Raw genomic sequence first — 23,606 nt, 5'->3', positions numbered from 1 at the left:
TGCTGCGCTCCTTTCCCCATCATCCCTCTGTCAGCGTCTGGCGTCGGCGATGCGGACAGAGGGCCCGATGACGTCACAGCCCGGTGCCCGCTATCAGCGGGCGCTCAGAGCAGTGCAGGAATCAGAGAGGTGAGTATTTATTTTTTTATGGGGTGCTGCCTAATACTATAGGGTCTGCCTATGGGGGGCCTGCCTCATACTACAGGATCTGCCTATGGGGGGTCTGTCTTATACTACTGGGTCTGCCTGTAGGGGGGTCTGCCTTATACTACAGGGTCTGCCTATGGAGGGGTCTGCCTTATACTACAGGGTCTGCCTATGGAGGGGTCTGCCTTATACTAGAGTCTATACTAGAGTCTGCCTATGGGGGGGTGCTGTCTTATACTACAGGATCTGCCTATGGGGGTACTGTCTTATACTACAGGGTCTGCCTATGGGGGGTCTGCCTTATACTACAGGGTCTGCCTATGAGGGTCTGCCTTATACTACAGGGTCTGCCTATGGGGGGTGCTGCCTTATACTACATGGTCTGCCTATAGGGGTGCTGCTTTATACTACAGGATTTGCCTATAGGGGTGCTGCCTTATATTACAGGGGCTGCCTATGGGGTGCTGCCTTATACTAGAGTCTGCCTATGGGTGCTGCCTTGTGCTATAGAGTCTGCCTATGGGGGGTGCATTATACAATATAGAGTATAATATTGAGGACTATCTGGTGTATTATACTATATTGAGGACCATCTGGTGCATTATTCTATATTGAGGACGATCCGGTGCATTATACTATATTGAGGATGATCTGGTGCATTACACTATATGGAGTCTATCTAGAGGGGCATCATACAGTGTGGAGATTACAGTGAGGGGGCCATCATACAGTGTTGGAGCTATCAAACAGTTTGGAGGCTACTAAGGGGTCAGTATACTGTGTATAAGAGAGCATCATGCTGTGTATAAGGGAACTGTACAGGGGGGAGACTCGGGACATTATTAAATGTAAAGTGGGCCCTTATTGTTATAGGGGGACTTAGGTTACTGTGACTATCAAAGGGGCACACAGGGCAATATTACTTTTATCTAGGGGGCAAAATATGGGCACTGTTTTCTAGGGCACTTGCACCTGGCATTACTATATTATAGAGGGGTGCTTTAGAATTTAGAGAGCACAGTGAACCACACAGTAGGTGCAGTAATAGGGAGACATATGGCAGCAGCGGCTCAGTATTGGGGTATCAGCAGGATGAGGCGTTTGGTTGGGAATAGATGGTGATGGGGCTGGAATATGAGAAGTGAAATGTGTCTTTGTTGTATTCTCTGCAGCCGAGTCGTGGCTGGAAGAAGTTGTCATGCCGGCCTGGAAAAGACGGGAAAAATGAATGATTCCATCATAAAGAACGTCAGCTGTAAGTCATTATCTGTAACTGTGCTGTGATCTCTTATATGTTCTGTAGGGCTGGTATCTACCACTGACCATATGGCGGTAATATCAATATTGGTCTTTATATAGAGATTATCTTCAGTAACATCTGTCATCTGCTGAGGTTCTCCTCCACTATTAGGGTGCATCATCGAGTTGTACTCAAGGTTACCTGGTTAGGGGCCCACTCAGAAGCTTCGCCCCCCCTGAACCAAAACCCTAGCTACGCCTCTGATTGGGGTAATCCCTCCCTGACAGTTCGTAGGGGTTCTGTCTCCCTTTTTGGCAGTAAAGAGGAAGCCACATATGTAAAATCAACCTCAATTACAAAAACATGACTTTTGAAAACAGATGGGTAGGTTCAATCAATTGTTCTTGCATCCCTCATAGAGTATATATTTATTTATTTCTACTCACTTACAGAGCACCATTAATTCCACAACGCTTTACAGACATGATCAGATTGGTGCAGTCCATAATTTATGACCACAGTTTGTAACCAAACCCTGGAGTAGAGTGATCATATCTTAACAGCAACCTTTTGATTGCACATGGAGGGAACAGATAACTGGTCGTATCTGAGGCCCCGGAAATATAGCTGGCAAAAATTAGTACAATCACACCCTGATGGAAATAAATAAACTTAAACGTTTTCAGCATTTGAAAAACGATGTTTAAATAATTTTGGGGAAAATAACTATTAAACAAACTGATGTGTAAACAATACATGAACAATGAAACCTCTGAAACCAACCAACATTGAATTGAAAAATGGTCTTCTAGAAGGGTGCTCTTCTCAAAGAATAAAGCCAGCATATAGTGGAAATTAAACCTGTCATAGCATATTTAGATAAAGTGGTGATCTTCTCAAAAAGGTGGTCTTTTAGTAGGTTTCAACTGTAGTTCATGTTGAATTAAGATTTAGGACCAAAAACTTGACATTAAATTGTATCATGTCTTCTTTAGTAGACGCAACACGGCATTCACCATCTCGGGCAGTCCTTCTCCAGTGTACGCACTGCATCTTTGAATTTCCCATGCTCTATCGTCATAGTTTTCTAGTTTTAGAACATTCACAAGTTCGTTGGTGGTCAGGGCCTCAGGTACATCCTGTTTATTTGCCAAAATCAGGAATGGAACTCCAGCCATGTTTTCATTGTTCAGTATCGTCAGAAGTTCTGCTGTAGCATCCTGTATCCTGAATTTATCAGTGCTGTCTACTACAAAGATGAGGACATCTGTATCTTCTAGATATTCTTTCCAGTTTGATCGAAGTTTGTCCTGGCCTCCCACGTCCCACACTGTGACAAAAACATTCTTGGCCATTTCTAGGGATTCCACATTAAATCCAACAGTTGGAAAGGTCTCCACTGTTTGATTCATTTTAAGTTTATAAAGGATGGTTGATTTTCCAGAAAAGTCGAGACCCAACATGACAACCCGGGACTGCTTCTTATGCACAGGTTTAGAATTCTGCGCCCCCATGATCAAGCTCTGCAACGATAAGATAAAAGATAATAAAATGATCTACATAAAAAATAATCTTAATGTACATAGTATATGAGTGTTAATAAGGTTGCCTCATGAAAGAAGCCGTTTTTCCATATGTCATCTTATGGCAAAAGGACATCCTAAAAGAGGGTTCTCCTCTTGTGACCTTCCCCCCACTATTAGCAAGGATAGAGAGTTACTAACTCTATATATAATATAGCAGTCTAACTGGCAAATCGGACCCATTCATGTGTTACATGTTCAGCTATTTAAATGGTCAGCTCTTACGGGGCCCATACACAACAGGGAGCTGTCGGCTGAAAGAGGGTTCAGCCGATCATTCATCCGGCAGCTATCTCTCCCAACTCCTTCATACACAGAAGTGCGCCTGTGTTCTCTATGTGATCACAGTGGTTTAATTTTGCCCAAGAACAAAAGATTCAGTAGTCCAAAATTGGACATGCGAGATTCTTATCAACTCAGCTCAACTCTACTGTTAACATGTTATGACATGGCCATAATGGTGCTGCCATAAAGATTAAATTGATACCTTTAGTCAAGGAATCCGCTTTGTTTTCAGGTAATTAACTTTAGGTGCATAGGGGCCAGATTGTGGGTAGGGTCTTTGGCTCTTTCCCCGGCCCTTCTGCCTGCCTCTTGTGTCTGTATGAAAGTTCACTGCTTTGTGAGTGACCTGCCTCCTGTTGAAATACTTGCTGCGGGCGCCAAGTGTGCAGTTTGATCTCCCAGCGTTCTTCAATAAAATGGTGCCGGTGGCGATGCCAGCGCAAGTTTAGATATTGGCTCAATTAGATCTCTAAAGGATGTCACTTAGCCGAGATCTCAATCTGTGCAAGTGCTGCACCCGGCGTCATTTTAGTTAAGACCATAGAGAGATCAGTCTGCACACGTGCCGCCTGCGGCAAGGACAGCTTCAAATTTCAAACAGGAGACAGGTCACTCACAAAGCAATGACCTGCTGTAGAGGCAGGCGGAGGGGCTGGGACAGGAGCCAAAGACCCTACCCACCATCCCGTCTATGACAGGTTCTCTTTAATATTAAGGCTAAGTTAACACTGGGAGTTTTTGCTGCAGTTTTTTATGCTTTTTTGCTAATTTTCATCTGCTTTTTACAGTACCAGCTATGTCTATGAGATTTCAGAAATCTCATTCACACAGCGTGGTTTTTTTTGGCATCAGTAGTTTGTGCTTTTTTCAGACATAATGCATGTCACTTCTTTCAACGTTTTTCACCCATTGAATTGAATGGAAAAAAAACGCATGAAAAAAGCACCAAAAATGCTTCAAAAAATGCCGTAAAACCTTCATTTTTGAGACAGTTTCTTTCCTGCCAACCAGCAGAAAAAAAAAACGCAGCAAAAATGCCCAGTGTGAGCTTAGGCTTAATGTCCCCTCAGTACCTGATGCTTTGGAAAAGTATGGGCAGTGACAGCTTCCCACAAGGATAGCAGAGAGTTCCCGAAGCTGTAATTAATCATGAGGATCAGTTTGTAGAATGTTATTTTCATCGTAATAGTTCAGGCTGCGATATTGCATTGACTGCCCAATATTGGTCGCTATACTGCAGCTCGAATGGCCAAGCTTATATATCCGAGAACTCATCCACAAATGTAATTTATTGAGAGCAGATGGAAGAGAGTAACACAGGACTAGAGGAACAGACTACGTGCAGGGTTTTGTTTGTAGTCTGTCACCATGAAAACACATATGTCCACAAGGAAGATGCTTACAAAAAATGGAATATTTTTAATTAAGGCTATTTTTAAAGAGGCATTTTCTTTTTTAATTTTAGATAGATTGGAGCAACACAAGTGGTTGCACCTGTGACCATATCATCCAAAAAGCTACAAAGCTACAATGGTATTTGACTAGAAGCTCAATAGTTAATTCAAACTACATGCCGATCCTTTGTAGGTAGCGTAGGGTGGTGACAATTATCTTTATCAGTTGGGAAGGTTTTCGAGTGTAGCCTAGTACTCCCTGGCACTTTATTTCCAGGTATTGATAATAATCACGCAGAAATGACTCACGGCAGCAGAAGTGTGCACACCTGTAGGACGGCACAGGATCTGTTTCTGAGGTCTGTGTATGATCTCGGCATTATTTGTAGGGGTGGTGGTCATATTATGCTGTAAAACAGATTGGCACTTTTAACTGAGTAATATTTAACTTTATTATATCACTTGGCTGGGGCAGATTGATTAACTTATTAACTTGTTTTTCCCCATGTTGTTATTAGATGCCTTATTCAATATGAACAGTGCAAACCGGAGTGGAAGGGATTCTCTGATTGCCCTTTGGCCCCAACACCAGTGGTGCAAGTGCTGTGGTTTCTCCAATCTAATGTTATCCATTGTGTGTTACTTCTGACTTATCTTATTCGTGAGAATACTAAGTCCCTAACATTCTCCAAATTTTTGTAATATTTTTAATCACTGAAGATTGATGGCACCTGTCACATTTCATCTAACGAGTCTATCTATTCATCTCCTTTGTGTCACTTTCTGTCTCATTTGACCTGTTTTTTTATCCTTGTGTCTGTTTTAGGCTGGGGCTACACTGCAACATCTGACAGCAATTCTCAAACAAGTCGGGCGGCCAAAAGTATCTGAGCAACTTGTCTGCAACTTGCTATCTCGTGACTATTTAGAGACTATGTAGAGACGTAATTTTGTTGAAAAAAAAACGGCCAAATCGTAGATAAGTCGCAAGTAAGTTGCAGTTGCTTGTGACTTGCATTGAAGTCTATGGAAAGTGAGTCATGTGCGACTTGCAACAAGCGAATGAAAATCCAGCACATTTGGAAACATAGGCGACACCATAAAGGATCAGTAGATGCAATATCTCAGTTCGACACCGCGATTTCAGGGATGTGCGACATGTCACAGTGTTGCCCTAACCCTATTTAGTATTTGCTTATTTGTCTTTCAGCCATAATTCTGTTGACATGGCTGGCTTATGTTAGTGTTCTTTGTTCAGTCCCTGGAGGCATGGAGGCAAATATTGTGACCTCAAACACTATTTTGGTCACAAATTTAGCTGACAGCTATCTGTCTAACTTTTAAGGCCCCGTCACACTTAGCGACGCTAAAGCGATCCCGACAACGATACGACCTGTCAGGGATCGTTGCTGCGTCGCTATGTGGTCGCTGGTGAGATGTCAAACAGTGAGATCTTCCCAACAACGCAGCAGCGATGCGGCGACCTGTAGCGACCTGTACAACGATGTCACATGGCAGCTATTATGACGATTCAGACCTCGATGAGGGACGTCCTGTGTGAACGAGGTCGTTGGTAAGGTGTCAAACACAGCGATGTGTGCTACCCAGCGGGACCTCAACGATCAAAAAAAGGTCCAGGCCATTCCGACACGACCAGCGATCTCACAGCAGGGGCCTGGTCGCTGCTACGTGTCAAACATAGCGAGATCGCTACTGAGGTCGCTGTTGCGTCACAAAACTTGTGACTCAGCAGCGATCTCGCTAGCGACCTCGCTTAGTGTGACGGGGGCTTTACCTCTGACATATTCTGGGGTTAACCTATCACTAATTTGTTCTACCAATACTCAAAAATGGAGAACCTTCATAACCTGTCTTAGGAACCATATCCTCTTTGCATCCTTTGTCTCTCATCACTTATATTATTCTTGCCACTAACAATCAGATATTTATCAAAACTAAAAACATTAAGGGGCTGATCAATCAAGAATGGCATTTTGTATGCCGGTCTTCATACAGAGTCCACTGGATGTGAGCTGGCAATACACATTGGGCAGCTGTCAGCCACACCATCATTCCGGCTGACAGCTCTATCTCTTGACCGACTCCTACACAGGAACGTTCATAAAGCCTGTGTTCTGTATGTGAAAACCACTGTCAGACCCCTCCAGCAACGGCTTATCTCCACATAGAACAAAAAGATATTCTGCGGAAATTCATCAGGCTGAGTATTTCTCTCCCTTGACCTATGTTGGTTTTGAGAGGCGATCATACAAGTTGGATTGTTGTCTGATCCCGATGGAATCACTGGGTTAGTCGTACTTTTATCTATAATGTATGTGGTGGCCTTAAGATGTGGCAAATTCATTAGGAGGCATGAGCTTCAGTCTCCAGTCTATAATTTCTGCTATAATGAATTTGTCTGGCCATGCTAGGTCACTCCCAATCTCGCTAATCTCCTTTCACTTTTCAAAAAGTTAGCAGAGTTGATGTAAAAATGATGAAAGTAACTAAATTTGTGTTTTTTCCAAAACTTTGCAAGATTTGCAACACTTTAAGAAAGTTCTCTAGAGCAAACTGTTGATGAATCGGGCCCTATTTATGGCTTTAAAAAGCATGATTTAAATACGATATTTGGTAATTTTCCTACACTCCCTTTTATTAGGCAGGATAAAGAGCAAGTAAAAAAAACAGCTTTCCTTTCCTACAAGAAATTTGAAGACTTGTCGTTGGGTCCTCACTACAGATTACAGCAGATCTCTGGAACCCACAGCCTCAGTACAGCCTGTCATCAGTGGATCATGGACCCTCCTAACAAAAAGTGATTATCTAAAGCATAAAACACATTTAATAAAGAGTAAAAAAGAAATAATAATAACCCTATTATCCTCAAGCAAAAATGCCAATGGACGCTAAAAAGTTGTCAGTTAGCAGGGGGTTGGACATGAAAACCCTTGAGGTCCCTTCCAACTCTAACACTCTATGATTCTATGAAATGGTCGTTCGGCCAAGAGCTATCTCTCCTGACTCCACTATACACATATAAAGCACAGCTTGGTCAAATATTCATTTGTCTTCAATGGGGAGAGTGAAGTCAGCTGCTGCTAGACACCCGAAAGCAGCTTACCTCTAGAGAGGCAAAAGGATCGGGTGTTCCAAATTCCAGGCATTTCAAATTCCAAGTGGATGATCCCGGCATCATCTTTCTAGGTGATATTTGAGGTCTCCAAACACATTAGATAGTCAGTCAGTCCTGACAAAATATGTATATTTGGCCAACTTTAATCTAGTGGAGGCCTTCAGGCACATGTAAAGTAGTGAGTGGTATGATGACATTGAACAGGAAGAGGCTTTTATACTGATTGAGTAAATTTGGACTATACAATTTCTTACTAATATTGATTGCAGTTACACAATGAACGTCCATTCATTCCTAACAAACTAAAACGTCAAATACGAGAATAGGGGCCTGTGTGACCCAACAAACTTAATCTTGACTACTGAAACAGTGACAATAGTCAGCATGCTTACAAGCAACAATTATCACTAGATGAAATTGAAATTAGTCAGATCATGCTAATATCTAAACTGCTCATCAGACACTTGGTTTCCAACAAAAAGGTCACATCATAGTCATGATAAATAAGCTGGATGTACACCAACTGGATAGTGGCATTAAGCGGCTGTTTAATAGCCTTTTTAAGACAGGTAGGCCATGTTTCCAATGTGCACAGAATAACCATCTATAGGTCGTTCAGTGCTCATCAGATGCCATTGAGATCAGCAGCACATGACCTGTTTACACAGGAAGGTGCGCTGCTGAAATCTTTTAATCAAGTCAAATGTTCATCTTTCCCTACCAATGAGCTTGTTGGGCGATCAGCAGCCTGTTCACGCTGTAAGATTACTGGGAGGTAAACGTTCCGAGGATAATTATTTCCAGTAATCGTTCATTTTAAATGCCTCATTCAGAAGAGCAAATTATGCGGATGCGTGATCTCCGAGTAAAAAATCGGACAGCACACTGACCAAAGTAATTCAATAGGGCTGCTCAGATCACAACAGGCACTATTCTCTTCCGAGTGTCGGAGAAGATGCGCCTATCCAAGTGTATGGGTGCGCAAAAAAAAATCAGATAATTTGTATAGCATCCAATGTTTGTGGACACATTGCCATTTTTAACCTAAGAAACTGCAATTGATGAGCTACATTCTAAATTGTTTATATATATAAAAAGGAGGACACACGGACATATAAAACAGGCACACGGATGACAGCACAGACATAAAATACAGACACACGGCTTACAGTAGAACCACAAAAAGAAAAGAACTATGTATGGCACTCCAATGACAATATGAATGAAAATTATCTACGTTTTCTGGATGAAGCTCTGACAATTTTTCCGGCCTTAAGGTGGTGAATCTTGTAGTCATAGACCAAACCCAATATATAGTAAACAATGCTGATCATAGAACTTCAAACATCAGCCGTAAAAGTTTCACACAATTTAAACAACTTCTAGACACACAATGACGATACTAAATGTTCCATAGATAACTACCTGCTGTAATTCCAGCTCCCGACTGTTTACTGACAGAGGAGAAACATCTTGGGTCTTCTCATTATTTCAGTTGGATGTCAGGACTGGGCATTTGCTTCTCATCGCAAAGCAGAAGTTCTGTAACTGTAGGAGAAGCAATTCTGCTCCACCCCGGATCTGCAGTCTCCTCCTCATCCAATAATACCGTGTCACCAGCTAGAAGATTTACATATTGTGTCACAGCATTAGAGACTCGTGTGTCACACTTCTCCAAACAGGTTTTTCAAATGAAGTTACAATAACTTGGAAAGTCAAACATTCTCTAGGTTGGAGGTGACAGGAATATCCTTGTTGGTTTGTCAGTCGAGTAGCTAAGTAGCCGTAGTCAAGACAAGTTATCTTTTTGTTTGGTCTTAATTGTATTTTTGACACATTTTTTTTTACAACCACTGAAAGGTATTTGTATTTTCATGGTTGAGAACTGGCATTCTGCCTTTCATAAAGAAGCGTCGTTGGATTGTGACCATACTTAGAGGAATCGCATGGCAATTTTAGTTTTCTTATATCCATAATGATTAAAATACAAAACTTCTTAAAGGAAATCTGTCTCCAGGTTTTTGCTACCCCATCTGAAAACATGGTGTAAGGGCATAGACCGGTAAAATTGATAAAATTTGTTTTATCTGCTGCAGTTCTCTGGATGTTGAGCTAAAAGACCAATCTAAATAAAAATGGTATCTCTGAAAATGCAATCTTGTCCAGCAAAAAAACAAGCTACCATACAGCTCCATGAGTGGAAAAATAAAAAAGCTATAGCTCTCAAAATATAGCGATGCAAAATGCAAAACATAAAGATATAAGTGTAGTATCTCTGTAATCGTACTGACCCAAACAATAAAGCTGTCTTATCAATTTTACCACATGCAGAACAGCATTAAAAGAAAAAAAAACAATTCCTGAACTGCTGGTTTTCGTTCATTCTGTATCCCAAAAATAAGAATAGAAAGCGATCAAAAAATGTCATGCGACCAAAAATGGTACCAATGAAAATGTCAACTCGTTCCCTTAAAAACAAGTCTGCACATGACTCTGCTGGCAGAAAAATACAAAAATTATAGCTCTCAAATATGACTATGCAAAACCTTTTTTTTGCAAATAATAAAAATGCGTAAAAAAAAGCGTATTGTAGTGTGTTACAGCAGCCAAACGTAAAAAAAGTTATAAATCTCTGTAATCACTCTGACCAGAAGAATAAACTAATCTAATTACTTATACAGCACAAGAAACAGCATAAAAAATAAATAAAACAATTCTTCACCTGCTGTTGATTTGTTCATTCTGCCTCCCAAAAATCGCTCACATTTATGGCTCACTTTTATTCTGCACTCTACGTTGAGCGCTTACACCAGGATTTCCACGTGAATCTGTGAAGTATGTGATTCAGACAGGACACACGTTGGAAGATTCCTTATAAGAAAGCAGACTGTGGACGCCATCTGGCCTATGATCCGGCGGTGTCTTTTTAACCCCTTTCTGACATCGGGCGTAATAGTACGCCGATGTTGTACTCCCTCCCTTTCATGTGGACTCCGGCGGTGAGCCCACATCTTTTCTGGCACATGTCAGCTGTTTTGAACAGCTGACATGTGCCTCTAACAGCTGCAGGTGGAATTGTGATCCACCCGCTGCTGTTAACCCGTGAAATGCTACTGTCAAACTCTGACAGCTGCATTTAACATGTGCTTCCGGCAAGTGTGCCAGAAATCCCACCCATCAGTGCCCTCGTCACGTGATCGCAAGTCACTGATGGGTTGGCATGACAACCAGAGGTCTCCAGCAGACCTCTATGGTTGTCACAGCCAGTTTGCTATGAGCGCCACCCGTGGACGAAACTCTTATCAAGTGAGCAATTCTGCTACTTACAGGTGATCTAATCATCGCCTGTATGTAGCAGAGCCGATCAGATTATGGCAGCTTCTAGTCTCTCATGGAGACTATTAAAACATGCCAAAAGTAAAAAAAAATGCTTTTAAAAATATTAAAAAAATATAAAAGTTCAAATCACCCCCTTTTGCTCCATTCAAAATAAAACAACAACAAAAATCAAACATACACATATTTGGTATTACTGAGTTCAGAATCGCCCCAATCTATCAATATAAAAAAATAATTAACCTAATTGCTAAACAGCGTAGCGAGGAAAAAAGTCAAAATGCCAGTATTATGTTTTTTGGTTGCCGCAACATTGCATTAAAATGCAATAGTGGGAGATCAAAAGAACGTATCTGCACCAAAATGGTATCATTAAAAACTCCAGCTCAGCATGCAAAAAAGAAGCCCTCACCCAAGCCGAGAACACGAAAAATGGAGACGCTTCGGGTATCTGAAAATTGCACAATTTTTTTTTTGCAAACTTTGGAATTGTTTTTCACCACTGAAATAAAAAAGAACCTAGACATGTTTGGTGTCTGTGAACTCATAATGACCTGGAGAATCATAATGGCAGTTGAGTTTTATCATTTAGTGAACATGGTAAAAAAAAACAACTGTAGGATTGCACTTTTTTTGCAATTTCACCGCACTTGGAATTTTTTTCCTGTTTTCGAGTACATGACATGGTAAAACCAATGGTGTCGTTCAAAAGTACAATTCATCCCGGAAGAAACAAGCCCTCATATGGCCATTGACCAAAAAATAAAAAAGTTATAGCTCTGGGATGAAGGGGAGCAAAAAATTAAAATGCAAAACCAAAAATACCTCTGGTCGTTAAGGGGTTTAGCATGCTTAAAAGCGTTATCGGCACACAGTTTTGTGCACCTCTGAAAAGAAAGACATTGCTGAACAGACACCAGACGGACAAAGTAACTCTGCTGATAAATCAAGACCAGGTTGGTTTTGTCCCTGGGAGGGAGGCGTGAGATAACACCATACGGACCATTTTATTAATAGATGGGACGGGAAGGGAGGGAGACCCCATGTGCATCCTGTCGATCGATGCTGAAAAAGCCTTCGACAGGGGGCATTGGGAATTTTTGTTTCAGGTCTTGAGAGGGATCGACTTAGGGGAAAATATGCTCCATAGGATTTCAGCTTTATATACCTTCCCCAATGCGCAAGTAGAAGTTAATGGCGTCCTTTAAAAAACATTTGCAATCAGGAATGGCACGAGGCAGGGATGCCCACTTTCCCCCCGTCTTGTACATCCTGACAATGGAATATCTGGCCACTGCAATTCGCAACAACCCCTCCATCAAGGGAATTAAATTAAGATCAGAGGAACATAAACTGGCACTTTTTGCTGACGACATTCTTTTATAGGTCACCTCCCCAGTAACCAGCATACCGAAAATTATGCTAGAGTTAAATAAGTTTGGTCTTTTAAGCAACTTCAAAATGAACTCACATAAATCTGAGATCCTAAATATATAATTACAATCACCCATGGTAGATCAGTTGCGTGCTTCTTTCCCCTTCAAATGGCGTTTTGACTCACTTACATATCTAGGAGTCAAAATAACAGCTAAAATCGCTGGGTTATATGATGCAAACATTAAAACTGCTCTACATAAAGCGGAGCTAGACCTGGAGAGGTGGCACAGACTTCAGTTTTCTTGGTTTGGCAGAGCTAATGTAATTAAAATGGATTTACTACCACGCCTTCTATACTATTTCCAAACAATTCCATTATACTTACCTGCTTCCTTTTTCTCTCGTCTTAAGAAGGCAATCACCCAATTTGTTTGGTCACATACTAGACCACGTACATCATACTTTTTATTAAGCAGATCTAAGCAGATAGGGGAATTGGTTTGCCAGATTTTGCGGTTTATAGCCGTGCATCGATAGGAACTTGCATCTTGGACTTATATCACAGTGGGGAACAGTAAGAAGTGGGTTAACCTGGAATGTGACCTTAATGGATGTGACCCTCTAATAACATTATGGTCCACAAAAGGAGAGGGGAGGAGAGTGCTTCACCTGCCCTTTATAACCAGAAACATGATCTTGTTTATCAAACAGAGCGGTAGGGGACTTCAAACCTCAACATTCCCTGGACCATTAACTCCAATATACGATAACCCTAATTTCCCCGGGGTTTCACAGGGAGACTTACCTGAATAAGTGTAGAGACTCAAGACCTATCATCTATGACTATTCTAATCAAACCGGCATCAAATCCCTACATGAAATATATCAGGGCAAAGAGCCGCCTACTGGCACTTGGTTTTTCTACGAACAATTAAAAAGTTTCATAAACATGATATCTAAACAAAATAATATTATTAGAACATTAACTCCTTTCGAATAACTTTGTATCAGTGGGGAGCCTCCGGTCCACACGGTCTCTCTGCTACATAATCTTTTCCAAAGAGGTAAAAAACTGACGCACAATTTCTCAATTTTTTTTTCAAAATGGGAGAATGATCTGGGGATATCTCTATCTCAAGAGGAGAGAGACAAGATCCTTCTATTTACATTTAGGACCTCATTGTGCTCTATGTCTCAGGAGAGGAGCTATAAGATCTTATCAAGGTGGTATAGATGCCCTCCCTTGGTGCATGCCATGTTCCCGGTGATTACAGATGCATGCTGGAGATGCTTAGAAGTAAAAGGAACATATGTTCATATCTGGTGGGATTGCCCGCCTGTAAAGAAATTATGGCTGTCAATTTTTGATCTTTATAATAAATTATCTATCTGTAAGGTTCGACCCACGGTAGAACTAGCCCTTTTGTCCTTATGTGACTTGTCAATATCCAGGTTTAAGAAGAGTCTCCTCAGACACTTCCTCACGGCCGCTAGGAACTTATTGGAAACGGGGGAAATTTTCCTCACGTCCTGAATTTGTTGCGGAACTTAATGATATTTACAGAATGGAACGATTAATAAACCAAGTTACCGGGGATTCTGAAAAAATTTACAATACTTGGACTTCCTGGATCGCATTTAGGGAAACCCCAGAACTAGATCTCTGGTTATCTAGATCTTGACTCACATCTGAAGTAATCTCAGATGTTTGTATATTTTGGATACGGTACACTTGATTTAACTTGTCTTCACAACTTGGAACTGATTTAAATAATTTACTATTCTTCCCCACTGTTAGTCAGGGATATGGATCCGCTCGGGGGGAATCCAGTCCTCTCATCGCCAACTTCGCACAATATACCTACTTGTCTTCATCTCCCTTCTTTTTTCTCCTCTCTTCCTCCTCTCTTCTCTCATTTCCTCCCTTTTTTTTCTTTCAAAAATTTTCCTTTGCATATTTCGATTTATGCTAATATATATAACTTAGTTTATGGAGTTATAATTGATTCTTTTACTGACTATTGCAATAATATTAACTAATGTTTTCAACAGAAGAGATAATCTTGGTTTTGTTCAGTAAAGGTCCTGAAAATTATATGTCAGAAATATAGGTATGATCTTATTAATTGGACCGTTTATGCTTTTATCCTATTTTGTCTATGTATTGTTTACTTGCTTTAATAAACACGATTTATACAAAGTAACTTTGCTGTCTCATTATAGTGATTTGATCCATCAGGGTTTCATCTGAGTTACATCATTCATAGATTTAGATGGAAACCCAGAGCATAAAGCATTGGATAAATACGATACAAAATGTTATGTAAAATGCTCCCAACACAATTTCCACTTAATTCACACAAAAAAACAAGTCCCCACTCAGATCCGTCATCTATCAATGGAAATATAGGGGTCATCCACGTTACAGGTAGCACAAAGGCTTTGGAAAGATAAGTGAAATGACTACTCACACCCTAAAAGAAATCCAGCAAATTCTGCACTCCCAAATCCAAATGCTGCCTCTCTTTTGAGCCCCACAGTGTGCCTAAACCACATTTAGGGTCCACGTTTGGCATTCCTGTAGAGCCGGCTTAATTTACAGGTGCATGTCTCCGGAAGCATGAGCAGGGCATAACGTAGTGGGCACTACAATAGCATATTTGCAATTTTCACTCAGCAACATCCATTGCTTCTTGTTTCTGGAAACCACCCATGGAGTCAAATCATAACTACACCTGTAGGCAAAATTGCCAAAGGGGTATAATTTTCGAAAATGTTGTCACTTTAGGGAGTATTCTGCTTTTCTAGCACTTAGGGCCTCTGTATATGGAGACCGCAAACTATTCTAAGAAAATCTGCTCTCCGTGTGGCTAAGTACTACTGTACAGCCATGTATAGAGTATTGCCACATTCAACAGAAATTGCGTGACAAATTTTGGTGCCAATTTTACCCATTTTCTATTGTGATAATGTAAAATCTGGGGCTAAGACTACATTTTTATTGTAAAAATGTAATTATCTTTTTCTTCACCTTTGAAATGGTATAAAATTCTGTGACACACATGTAGTGTCAATATGACCACTGCACCCTCAGATGAATTCATTGAGAGGTGTAGGTAGTAAAATGGGGTCATGTTGGTTCTGCTGTTCTTGCAACTCAGGGGCTCTTCCAGTGGGTCATGGCCTCGGCAAACCATAACAGTAAAATCTGCACTATAATATGGCACTCCTTCCCTTCTGAGCTTTCCACTATGCCTTAAAAGTAGTTCCCAATTACATGTAGGGTATTAGGGCACTCAGGAGAAATTTCACAACAAACTGTGAGGTCCATTTTTTCCTATTAGAAGTCAACGCGTTTCAAGGTCACACAGGACCCAATCTTCAGGACGAAAACCTTATGTGAAGATTTTTGTCCTAAAGAAGGGGTCCTGTGTGACCTTGAAACACGTCGACTGCTAAATCTGTTCAGAATAAACAATTTTAAAGAATTAAGCCGACATGCTGGATCTTTCAGCAACGCAGGCATGACACGATTTTCCCTCCACTTGTTAAATCTCTTCCTCAGTCCACAGATCCGTGTTCTGCTGTAGCTGATTTAAATTGATGTTCATGTTGCTATTTTGCAACCACATAAGATGAGATAATGAGATAGCACCCCATTGGTTTCTCACCGTTTTTATCAGTTAAGACTCTATTGCGCTTGTGTTTTCTCCCCAGTTTTCTATGCTACACCTCAGGGGATTGGCAATGTGAAAATGCCCTTGGCACGCCAGTCCAACACTGCCTGGAAGCGATAATATTACACCCCCAAAAACCTGATCTCAGCATCTTTGAATTTGTCTGGGATTACATAAAGAGATCTGTGATTTTCTCCAAGATGTTTGGAACAACCTCCATTCTGAGTTCTTTCAAAAACTATGTGTAAGTGTGTAGCGCCCCCACTGCCGCAGGGCCGAGGGGTACCCGGTACCGGGCCTCTGAGTCTCTGCTCTGGGGTTGTCACGGTGGCTAGGCCCCGGTCCGTGACCCTGCCGAAGGGCGCACAGTATCTGATAGATGTGGATGGTGGTGGTGGTGCGGTGCAGTAAATAACGAGGACACCTGGTTGCAGTCTCTTTACCTCTTTACTGAAGATCTCTGGGTCCTCAGTCCGGAATACGGTTCACCAGGCTATGCAAGTCCAGTCGGCCCAATGGCACCTCCAGAGTTCTCTTTGCAGGTGGAAATCTGTGCCTTCCTGCTAGCGCTATGTGTTGTGGTCCTCCCCTGCTGTGCTTACGGGATAGTACCCCACAACTGTTGTGTCTGTTTCTGATGTTCCCTCACAACTCGTTCGGATGATGTTCTTCTCCTCCGTCCCTCCCTGATGTTCTGGTTAGGACGGCACCCGTATGACGAGTAGGCTCGGAGCTCTTCCGGGACCCTAGAGTCGCCCCTCTCCTAGTGCGCCCCCCATGTCTTCATAGGTGATGTATGTGAGACAGCCCGCCTGAGACTGACTGTCCTGCCGTTGGTTTGAAGTATTGCTTGGAGCTAGATATATAAATACTTCCTCGGCGTTCCGGCCGCCGGTTGTGCGCCTCAGTAGGATGTTGCCTCGGTCTTACAGCACGACTCCTACTGGTATTTCTCCTCTTGCTTTGATCTCGTTTCTCACTCAGCACAATATATCTCACTTCTAATCCTTTCTTAGGGCACCGCCGCTATGCTGAGCAGGCACGGTCCCGTGACGTTCTTTCTTGTAGCCAGGCCTCTGTCAGGGTCCCAAACCTGACAGGGACCCTACCGAATCTTCCCCCACAACACCCTCTGCCACAAGGTGTTGCCTGGTTCCAACCCAGTCAGCTTTCTGTCTAACTTCCTGCCTGACCCCCAGTTTTACCCACAGTGGTGAGGAGTGGCCTAATAAATAGCACCCTTAGCTCCCCCTGGAGGCCCGACTGTGAAATGTATTGGTGTATGTGATACCTGGTCAGATGAACTCCTTCAGTGCCATCAGACGTACCATAGCCCCCCTTAGCGGCGGAGCCACAGTACTGCAACGACCAGGACTCTGGGGCGCTGCACTCCCCCCCGGTTAAATCCAGTACTCCGGGACTGGGAAGAAAACAACAATACAGGTTAGCAAAAAGACATACAATTTTTGTGAGTGCAATAACAGTAAGCATATTTAAACAGGCTTCCCTTTATGGGAGGTGAGGGCACTTGAACGTTACAAAACATGGTTAAATATTATAGCAACATGCTATAACTAACTTTCTTTTACCCAACCGGGTATTCTACTAAGTGCAAAATTGTTGAACAATAATTTAACATTGCCTTTAAGGATGTACACTCTAAATCCACTAAAGACCTTCTTATAACACATTATAAGGCAATTAACTTCATACTCCTTCTTTAAATCTGCAGGACCGCCTGTCCTAGATGCTCCAGACCTACTGCCTCTCCTTTCTTTACAGGACTGCCCCTTTCAGCCCGGGCCTACTGTCCTTCCACTACTATACACAGTATAGAACATAACATTTACTTTCAGTTTGAAATCACTGAGCCATCCCTACATGACTCCTAAGAGGACTCACTGATTAACCCCGTACGGGTTCACTTTCTGTCCTCATTTTTCTTTCAACATTATTGAACCTTTCTTACAATTAACTAGTCAGTTACATTTAACTCTTACATATCAGCATTTTTACTTTCTCTTTTCAAGACATTATTGCCACCCAACTGTCTTAAGGCAATACGGTTCATCAGCGCAATACGTGGACATCCCCTTTAAGAGGGGATCAAGTCTCTATGAGGTAGCACATCTTCTCAAGCTACCAGTCCGTACTCAGCAAAGGCTCCGGTGCGGTATCTTCGCAAAGAGTCCTTCTTTAAGTAAAACCAGTAGGGAGCACCTTTAAGAAGGTGCAAACTTTTTACAAGCAGTTCGTATCATGCACTGTTCATGATTCCAGCAGTTCTTGATAATGGAACGAAAAGGTAGAAAAACAAAACCAAACCACAGAAACAATAGGGATCCCGGGTCAACAAAGGGATCCCTTTAAGAGTTAACCCTGGACGGGTTTAGCAGCAACGTAACGGGAAACAGTTAGAAGAACTATGTACATTTATTAAAGCATTCTTGCTTACTCAAACCACTCAGGAGGCAGCACCGGCGGAGGCAACCCCTTTGGGTATTGCGAGCCGCCCGGTACTGCATAAGGGGGTCTGTTGTCCCATCTGGGGGTCTGCGTACCCACAGTCTTCAGTCCTTGGGCAGTAGACACGCTGGTCACCTGAGGAGGTGCCTGCGTGGCCACGACAGCGGTGGAGGTCATAATGCGGCAAGTCGTGGTCTTCACAATTGTGCCTGTTGGGGTGACCACGGTGGTCTCAGTGGTAATCGTGGGCCGGCCACAAGGGGGCACCTTGGCCACGGGGGACAACTTTTCTGACACCCTAGGCAAGGGGGTCACGGGGCTGTGCCTCTTGTGGACGTTCAGAGCAAACCACCCCTTCTCCCCAAGGTGCCGGGTGTAAATGACATCATCCCCTGGATAAAGATCCCGGCCTGGGTGGCCCTCTCTAAGATGCGACTCCACATCCCGCCGGTTAACAAAAACTTCGGCATATAGACCCAATTCTTTTATAAAGCCCCAGCCTCCACGGAGCTTAAAGTCAATGACGGTGCCCTGCCTGCGCGGGGCCTGCTGAGCGGTGGGGTCCTTGCGGGCCCGGTCCTTGACCTCCAAGTCTTTTTGATGGTGGGCCTCTAGCCCGGCCTGGTATTCTTCCCGTTGCTTCCCCCACTGCTGCTCGAGCTGAACCCGATATTCCTCCCAGCTTAGGGCCTGTACCATCTCCCCCTCTTGGGTCTTCACCCCGGGGAACCCCATAAGGTCAGATCCTGGGTTCACCCAGCGGCACACTGTGCGCTCTGCGCGGACTTCACACAGCAGGGCAGTGGGTCGAAGCGGGGCCTCTAAGCGGTGTTCCATGCCCGTGGGATCCTCCCATGGCAACAGGCGCTGAAGTCTATGGGTTCCAGGGAGAGGGGGTGCCGCAACAGGGCCTACTAGCAAGCCTTCGGCCGGCGGGACGGGGTCGGCGGACTCACCAGCCGATGCAGGCTCCTCCTCCGCGGCGGGTTCCTCTGGCAATGTCGGCGAGGGCCTCGGCAGCAGTATAAGCGCCGCCTGGTGCGGAGCCTGGGCCTTCACACTCAGCTGAAGGAACTGATCGAGCAAGCTCTCCATCCCGACCTGCAGGAGTTCGGTGCTGTCCGCGGGGAACTGGCTGCTGCGCTCGTCTGGGTAGTTGGGGGAGACTTCCGCTTCAACCCCACTTTCGGGTTCGGAGCTGCTGGCCATGGCGTCCTCCACGTGGGTCGCTTCCTGGTCTTTTTCCCGCTCTCTCCTTCATGGGCGGTGTCGTTTTCTCGGTCTCCGCCCTCCATTGAGGATCAGGAGGCGGATCTCTGCTGCTGACGGACACGTCCTCACAGTGCAGAGATATTTAGATTGGGCGGCCATTGCCGTTCGCGCTCTCCAGCTTGTCCACGCCTACTCCACGCCCCTCTTCTTCTCCTGCGCTCTCCTCAGTGCTGTAATGGCGGCGGATTTTGGCGGTAAATGGCGCAGCACAGTCCTTGCAATAAAGTACAGTCCAAGCACAGTAAATCACAGTTCCAAGGCACACATGACCTGATTCTTCAGGCTTAAGTAGATCCTGTTCGTGACGCCAAGTTGTAGCGCCCCCACTGCCGCAGGGCCGAGGGGTACCCGGTACCGGGCCTCTGAGTCTCTGCTCTGGGGTTGTCACGGTGGCTAGGCCCCGGTCCGTGACCCTGCCGAAGGGCGCACAGTGTCTGATAGATGTGGATGGTGGTGGTGGTGCGGTGCAGTAAATAATGAGGACACCTGGTTGCAGTCTCTTTACCTCTTTACTGAAGATCTCTGGGTCCTCAGTCCGGAATACGGTTCACCAGGCTATGCAAGTCCGGTCGGCCCAATGGCACCTCCAGAGTTCTCTTTGCAGGTGGAAATCTGTGCCTTACTGCTAGCGCTATGTGTTGTGGTCCTCCCCTGCTGTGCTTACGGGATAGTACCCCACAACTGTTGTGTCTGTTTCTGATGTTCCCTCACAACTCGTTCGGATGATGTTCTTCTCCTCCGTCCCTCCCTGATGTTCTGGTTAGGACGGCACCCGTATGACGAGTAGGCTCGGAGCTCTTCCGGGACCCTAGAGTCGCCCCTCTCCTAGTGCGCCCCCCATGTCTTCATAGGTGATGTATGTGAGACAGCCCGCCTGAGACTGACTGTCCTGCCGTTGGTTTGAAGTATTGCTTGGAGCTAGATATATAAATACTTCCTCGGTGTTCCGGCCGCCGGTTGTGCGCCTCAGTAGGATGTTGCCTCGGTCTTACAGCACGACTCCTACTGGTATTTCTCCTCTTGCTTTGATCTCGTTTCTCACTCAGCACAATATATCTCGCTTCTAATCCTTTCTTAGGGCACCGCCGCTACGCTGAGCAGGCACGGTCCCGTGACGTTCTTTCTTGTAGCCAGGCCTCTGTCAGGGTCCCAAACCTGACAGGGACCCTACCGAATTTTCCCCCACAACACCCTCTGCCACAAGGTGTTGCCTGGTTCCAACCCAGTCAGCTTTCTGACTAACTTCCTGCCTGACCCCCAGTTTTACCCACAGAGGTGAGGAGTGGCCTAATAAATAGCACCCTTAGCTCCCCCTGGAGGCCCGTTTGTGAAATGTATTGGTGTATGTGATACCTGGTCAGATGAACTCCTTCAGTGCCATCAGACGTACCATAGCCCCCCTTAGCGGCGGAGCCACAGTACTGCAACGACCAGGACTCTGGGGCGCTGCAAGTGTACCTAGGAGACTTGATGTTTTGAAGACAAAGAGTGTTCACACCAAGTAGTGTTTTGATTTACATTACTCATTTGTTCATTCACTTTGTATTTTGTCTGGGATAAAAATCAGCCATGAACATTTCTATTTTTTGCAACATTTTCCCCACACCTACAAAAAAAAGTTAGAATTCAACTGTTAATTCAATAGATTGCCTTGCTTTCATTAGAATGTGCTCATTACAAATTAAGACAAAAGACTGAAAAAACATGAAGGAACATATAAATGTAAAGAAACAAGCAAGAATACCTTTTGATTCCTGAAAGTACCCCCTTTTGCTATGATGACAGCTTTACTCCCCCCTGACATCCTCTCAAGCAGTTTCATCACCTCTTCAGTTGGAATGGCTTCCAACAGTCTTGAAGGACTTCTCAGGGGTGCTGAACACTTGTTGGCCACTTGGCCTTCACTCTGCATCCAACTCATCCCAAATCACCCTAACTGGATTGAAGTCTTGTGATTCTTGTTATTGTGAAGTCTCTCTCCTTCTTGGTCACATAATTATTACATAACCTGGAGATGTGGAAAACTATTCTGTGCATTGATAAATCACACTTATCTATCTGGCAGTCTGATGGTAAAGACTGGATTTGGCAAATGCTAGGAGAACATTTCCTGGTTATCTACACTCTGTCATCTGTAATTTTGGAGGAGGATAATACTGTGGAGTTGTTTTCGGTGATTGGCCTGGATCCCCTAGGTCCAGTAAAGGAAAATATTAAGGCTTCAGCATACAAGACATCTTCAGCAATTGTAGCTAAGACCCTATCCTGTTCTAGCAAAGTTCAAACAGGCATGGTTGGGTGAGTTTTCTGTGGAAGAACATGACTGGCTGTACAATGCCCTGACATCAACCCCACACTACACCTCTCTGATGGGTTATAACTAAAATGGTGAGCCAAGCCCTCTTGTCTGTAACCTCACAAATGCTCTCCTCAGGAAAAAAAAATCCTACAATACACTCCAAAATGTTGTAGGAAGTCTAGACAGAAGAGTGAAAATTGTTAAGCTGCAAATGACTGGTGGAAACTCCTTATCAATGCCTATGGATTAGGGTACCGTCACACAGTGCAATTTTGATCGCTACGACGGTACGATTCGTGACGTTCTAGCGATATCGTTACGATATCGCAGTGTCTGACACGCAGCAGCGATCAGGGACCCTGCTGAGAATCGTACGTCGTAGCAGATCGTTTGGAACTTTCTTTCGTCGCTTGATCACCCGCTGACATCGCTGGATCGTTGTGTGTGACACCGATCCAGCGATGTGTTCGCTTGTAACCAGGGTAAACATCGGGTAACTAAGCGCAGGGCCGCACTTAGTAACCCGATGTTTACCCTGGTTACCAGCGTAAACGTAAAAAAAACAAACAGTACATACTCACATTCCGGTGTCTGTCCCCCGGCGTCTCAGCTTCTCTGCACTGTGAGCGCCTGCCGGCCGGAAAGCGAGCACAGCGGTGACGCGGTGACGTCACCGCTCTGCTTTCCGGCTATGGTGCTTACACAGTGGAGAGAAGCAGAACGCTGGGGGACGGACACCGGAATGTAAGTATGTACTGTTTGGTTTTTTTACGTTTACGATGGTAACCAGGGTAAACATCGGGTTACTAAGCGCGGCCCTGCGCTTAGTAACCCGATGTTTACCCTGGTTACCCGGGGACTTCGGCATCGCTCCAGCGCCGTGATTGCAAAGTGTGACCGCAGTCTACGACGCTGGAGCGATAATCATACGACGCTGCGACGTCACGGATCGTGCCGTCGTAGCGATTAAAATTGCACTGTGTGACAGTACCCTTAGACTGTGAGATCAGAAAAGCTCCACATTCTGTAGGAGCCCATAATCAGTTTATTGTTTCTATTTTACAATTACCTCGCCTACATTTACTCCATGTAAGACAAATAGAACCAATGATAAAGCCCCTGCAGCAATAATTAACTCATGAATGGATGCTATATCCTGGAGGTACACAGTGAGTGGGAGTTTTACATAAACACATGTTGGCCCCAATTCATCATTGCCTGTGTTTTGTGCCTTTTTTTGCTTGCACCCAATTCATTATTTTATTTGCATCTTTTTAAAGTCTATTTTACATGGGCTCATCTGTTTGTTTTTTCGTTTTATGCTTTGTGGGCGGAGGTTAATGATTTTAGATGTTTACGGCTGATTTTTTTATGTGTGTCTTCTTAAAAAAGTC

The 23,606-nt window shown here is 43.9% G+C and overlaps 1 protein-coding gene across 2 annotated transcripts in view; it reads right to left on the bottom strand.

Moving 5' to 3' along the window:
• Nucleotides 1–1,814: 1,814 nt before the first annotated feature.
• The window catches only part of ARL11 (ARF like GTPase 11), a 71,245-nt gene continuing 49,453 nt past the window's right edge, over nucleotides 1,815–23,606 (bottom strand). Inside the window, exons 2-3 of one of the 2 annotated variants that reach the window (XM_077298095.1) lie at nucleotides 9,211–9,405; nucleotides 1,815–2,910 (exon numbers count right to left, since the gene is read on the bottom strand). In XM_077298095.1, the coding sequence (XP_077154210.1) occupies nucleotides 2,368–2,901 (534 nt within the window). In that variant the 5' untranslated portion in view covers nucleotides 2,902–2,910; nucleotides 9,211–9,405 and the 3' untranslated portion in view covers nucleotides 1,815–2,367. The remainder of the gene's footprint in view (nucleotides 2,911–9,210; nucleotides 9,406–23,606) is intronic. The other variant, XM_077298093.1, reaches the window with a different exon arrangement.

The sequence above is a fragment of the Ranitomeya variabilis genome, chromosome 3, assembly GCF_051348905.1.
Source record: "Ranitomeya variabilis isolate aRanVar5 chromosome 3, aRanVar5.hap1, whole genome shotgun sequence".
Classification (NCBI taxonomy): Eukaryota; Metazoa; Chordata; class Amphibia; order Anura; family Dendrobatidae; genus Ranitomeya; species Ranitomeya variabilis.
Note: the sequence above shows the minus strand (reverse complement) of the source record. Positions and strands in the feature narration are given on the sequence as shown.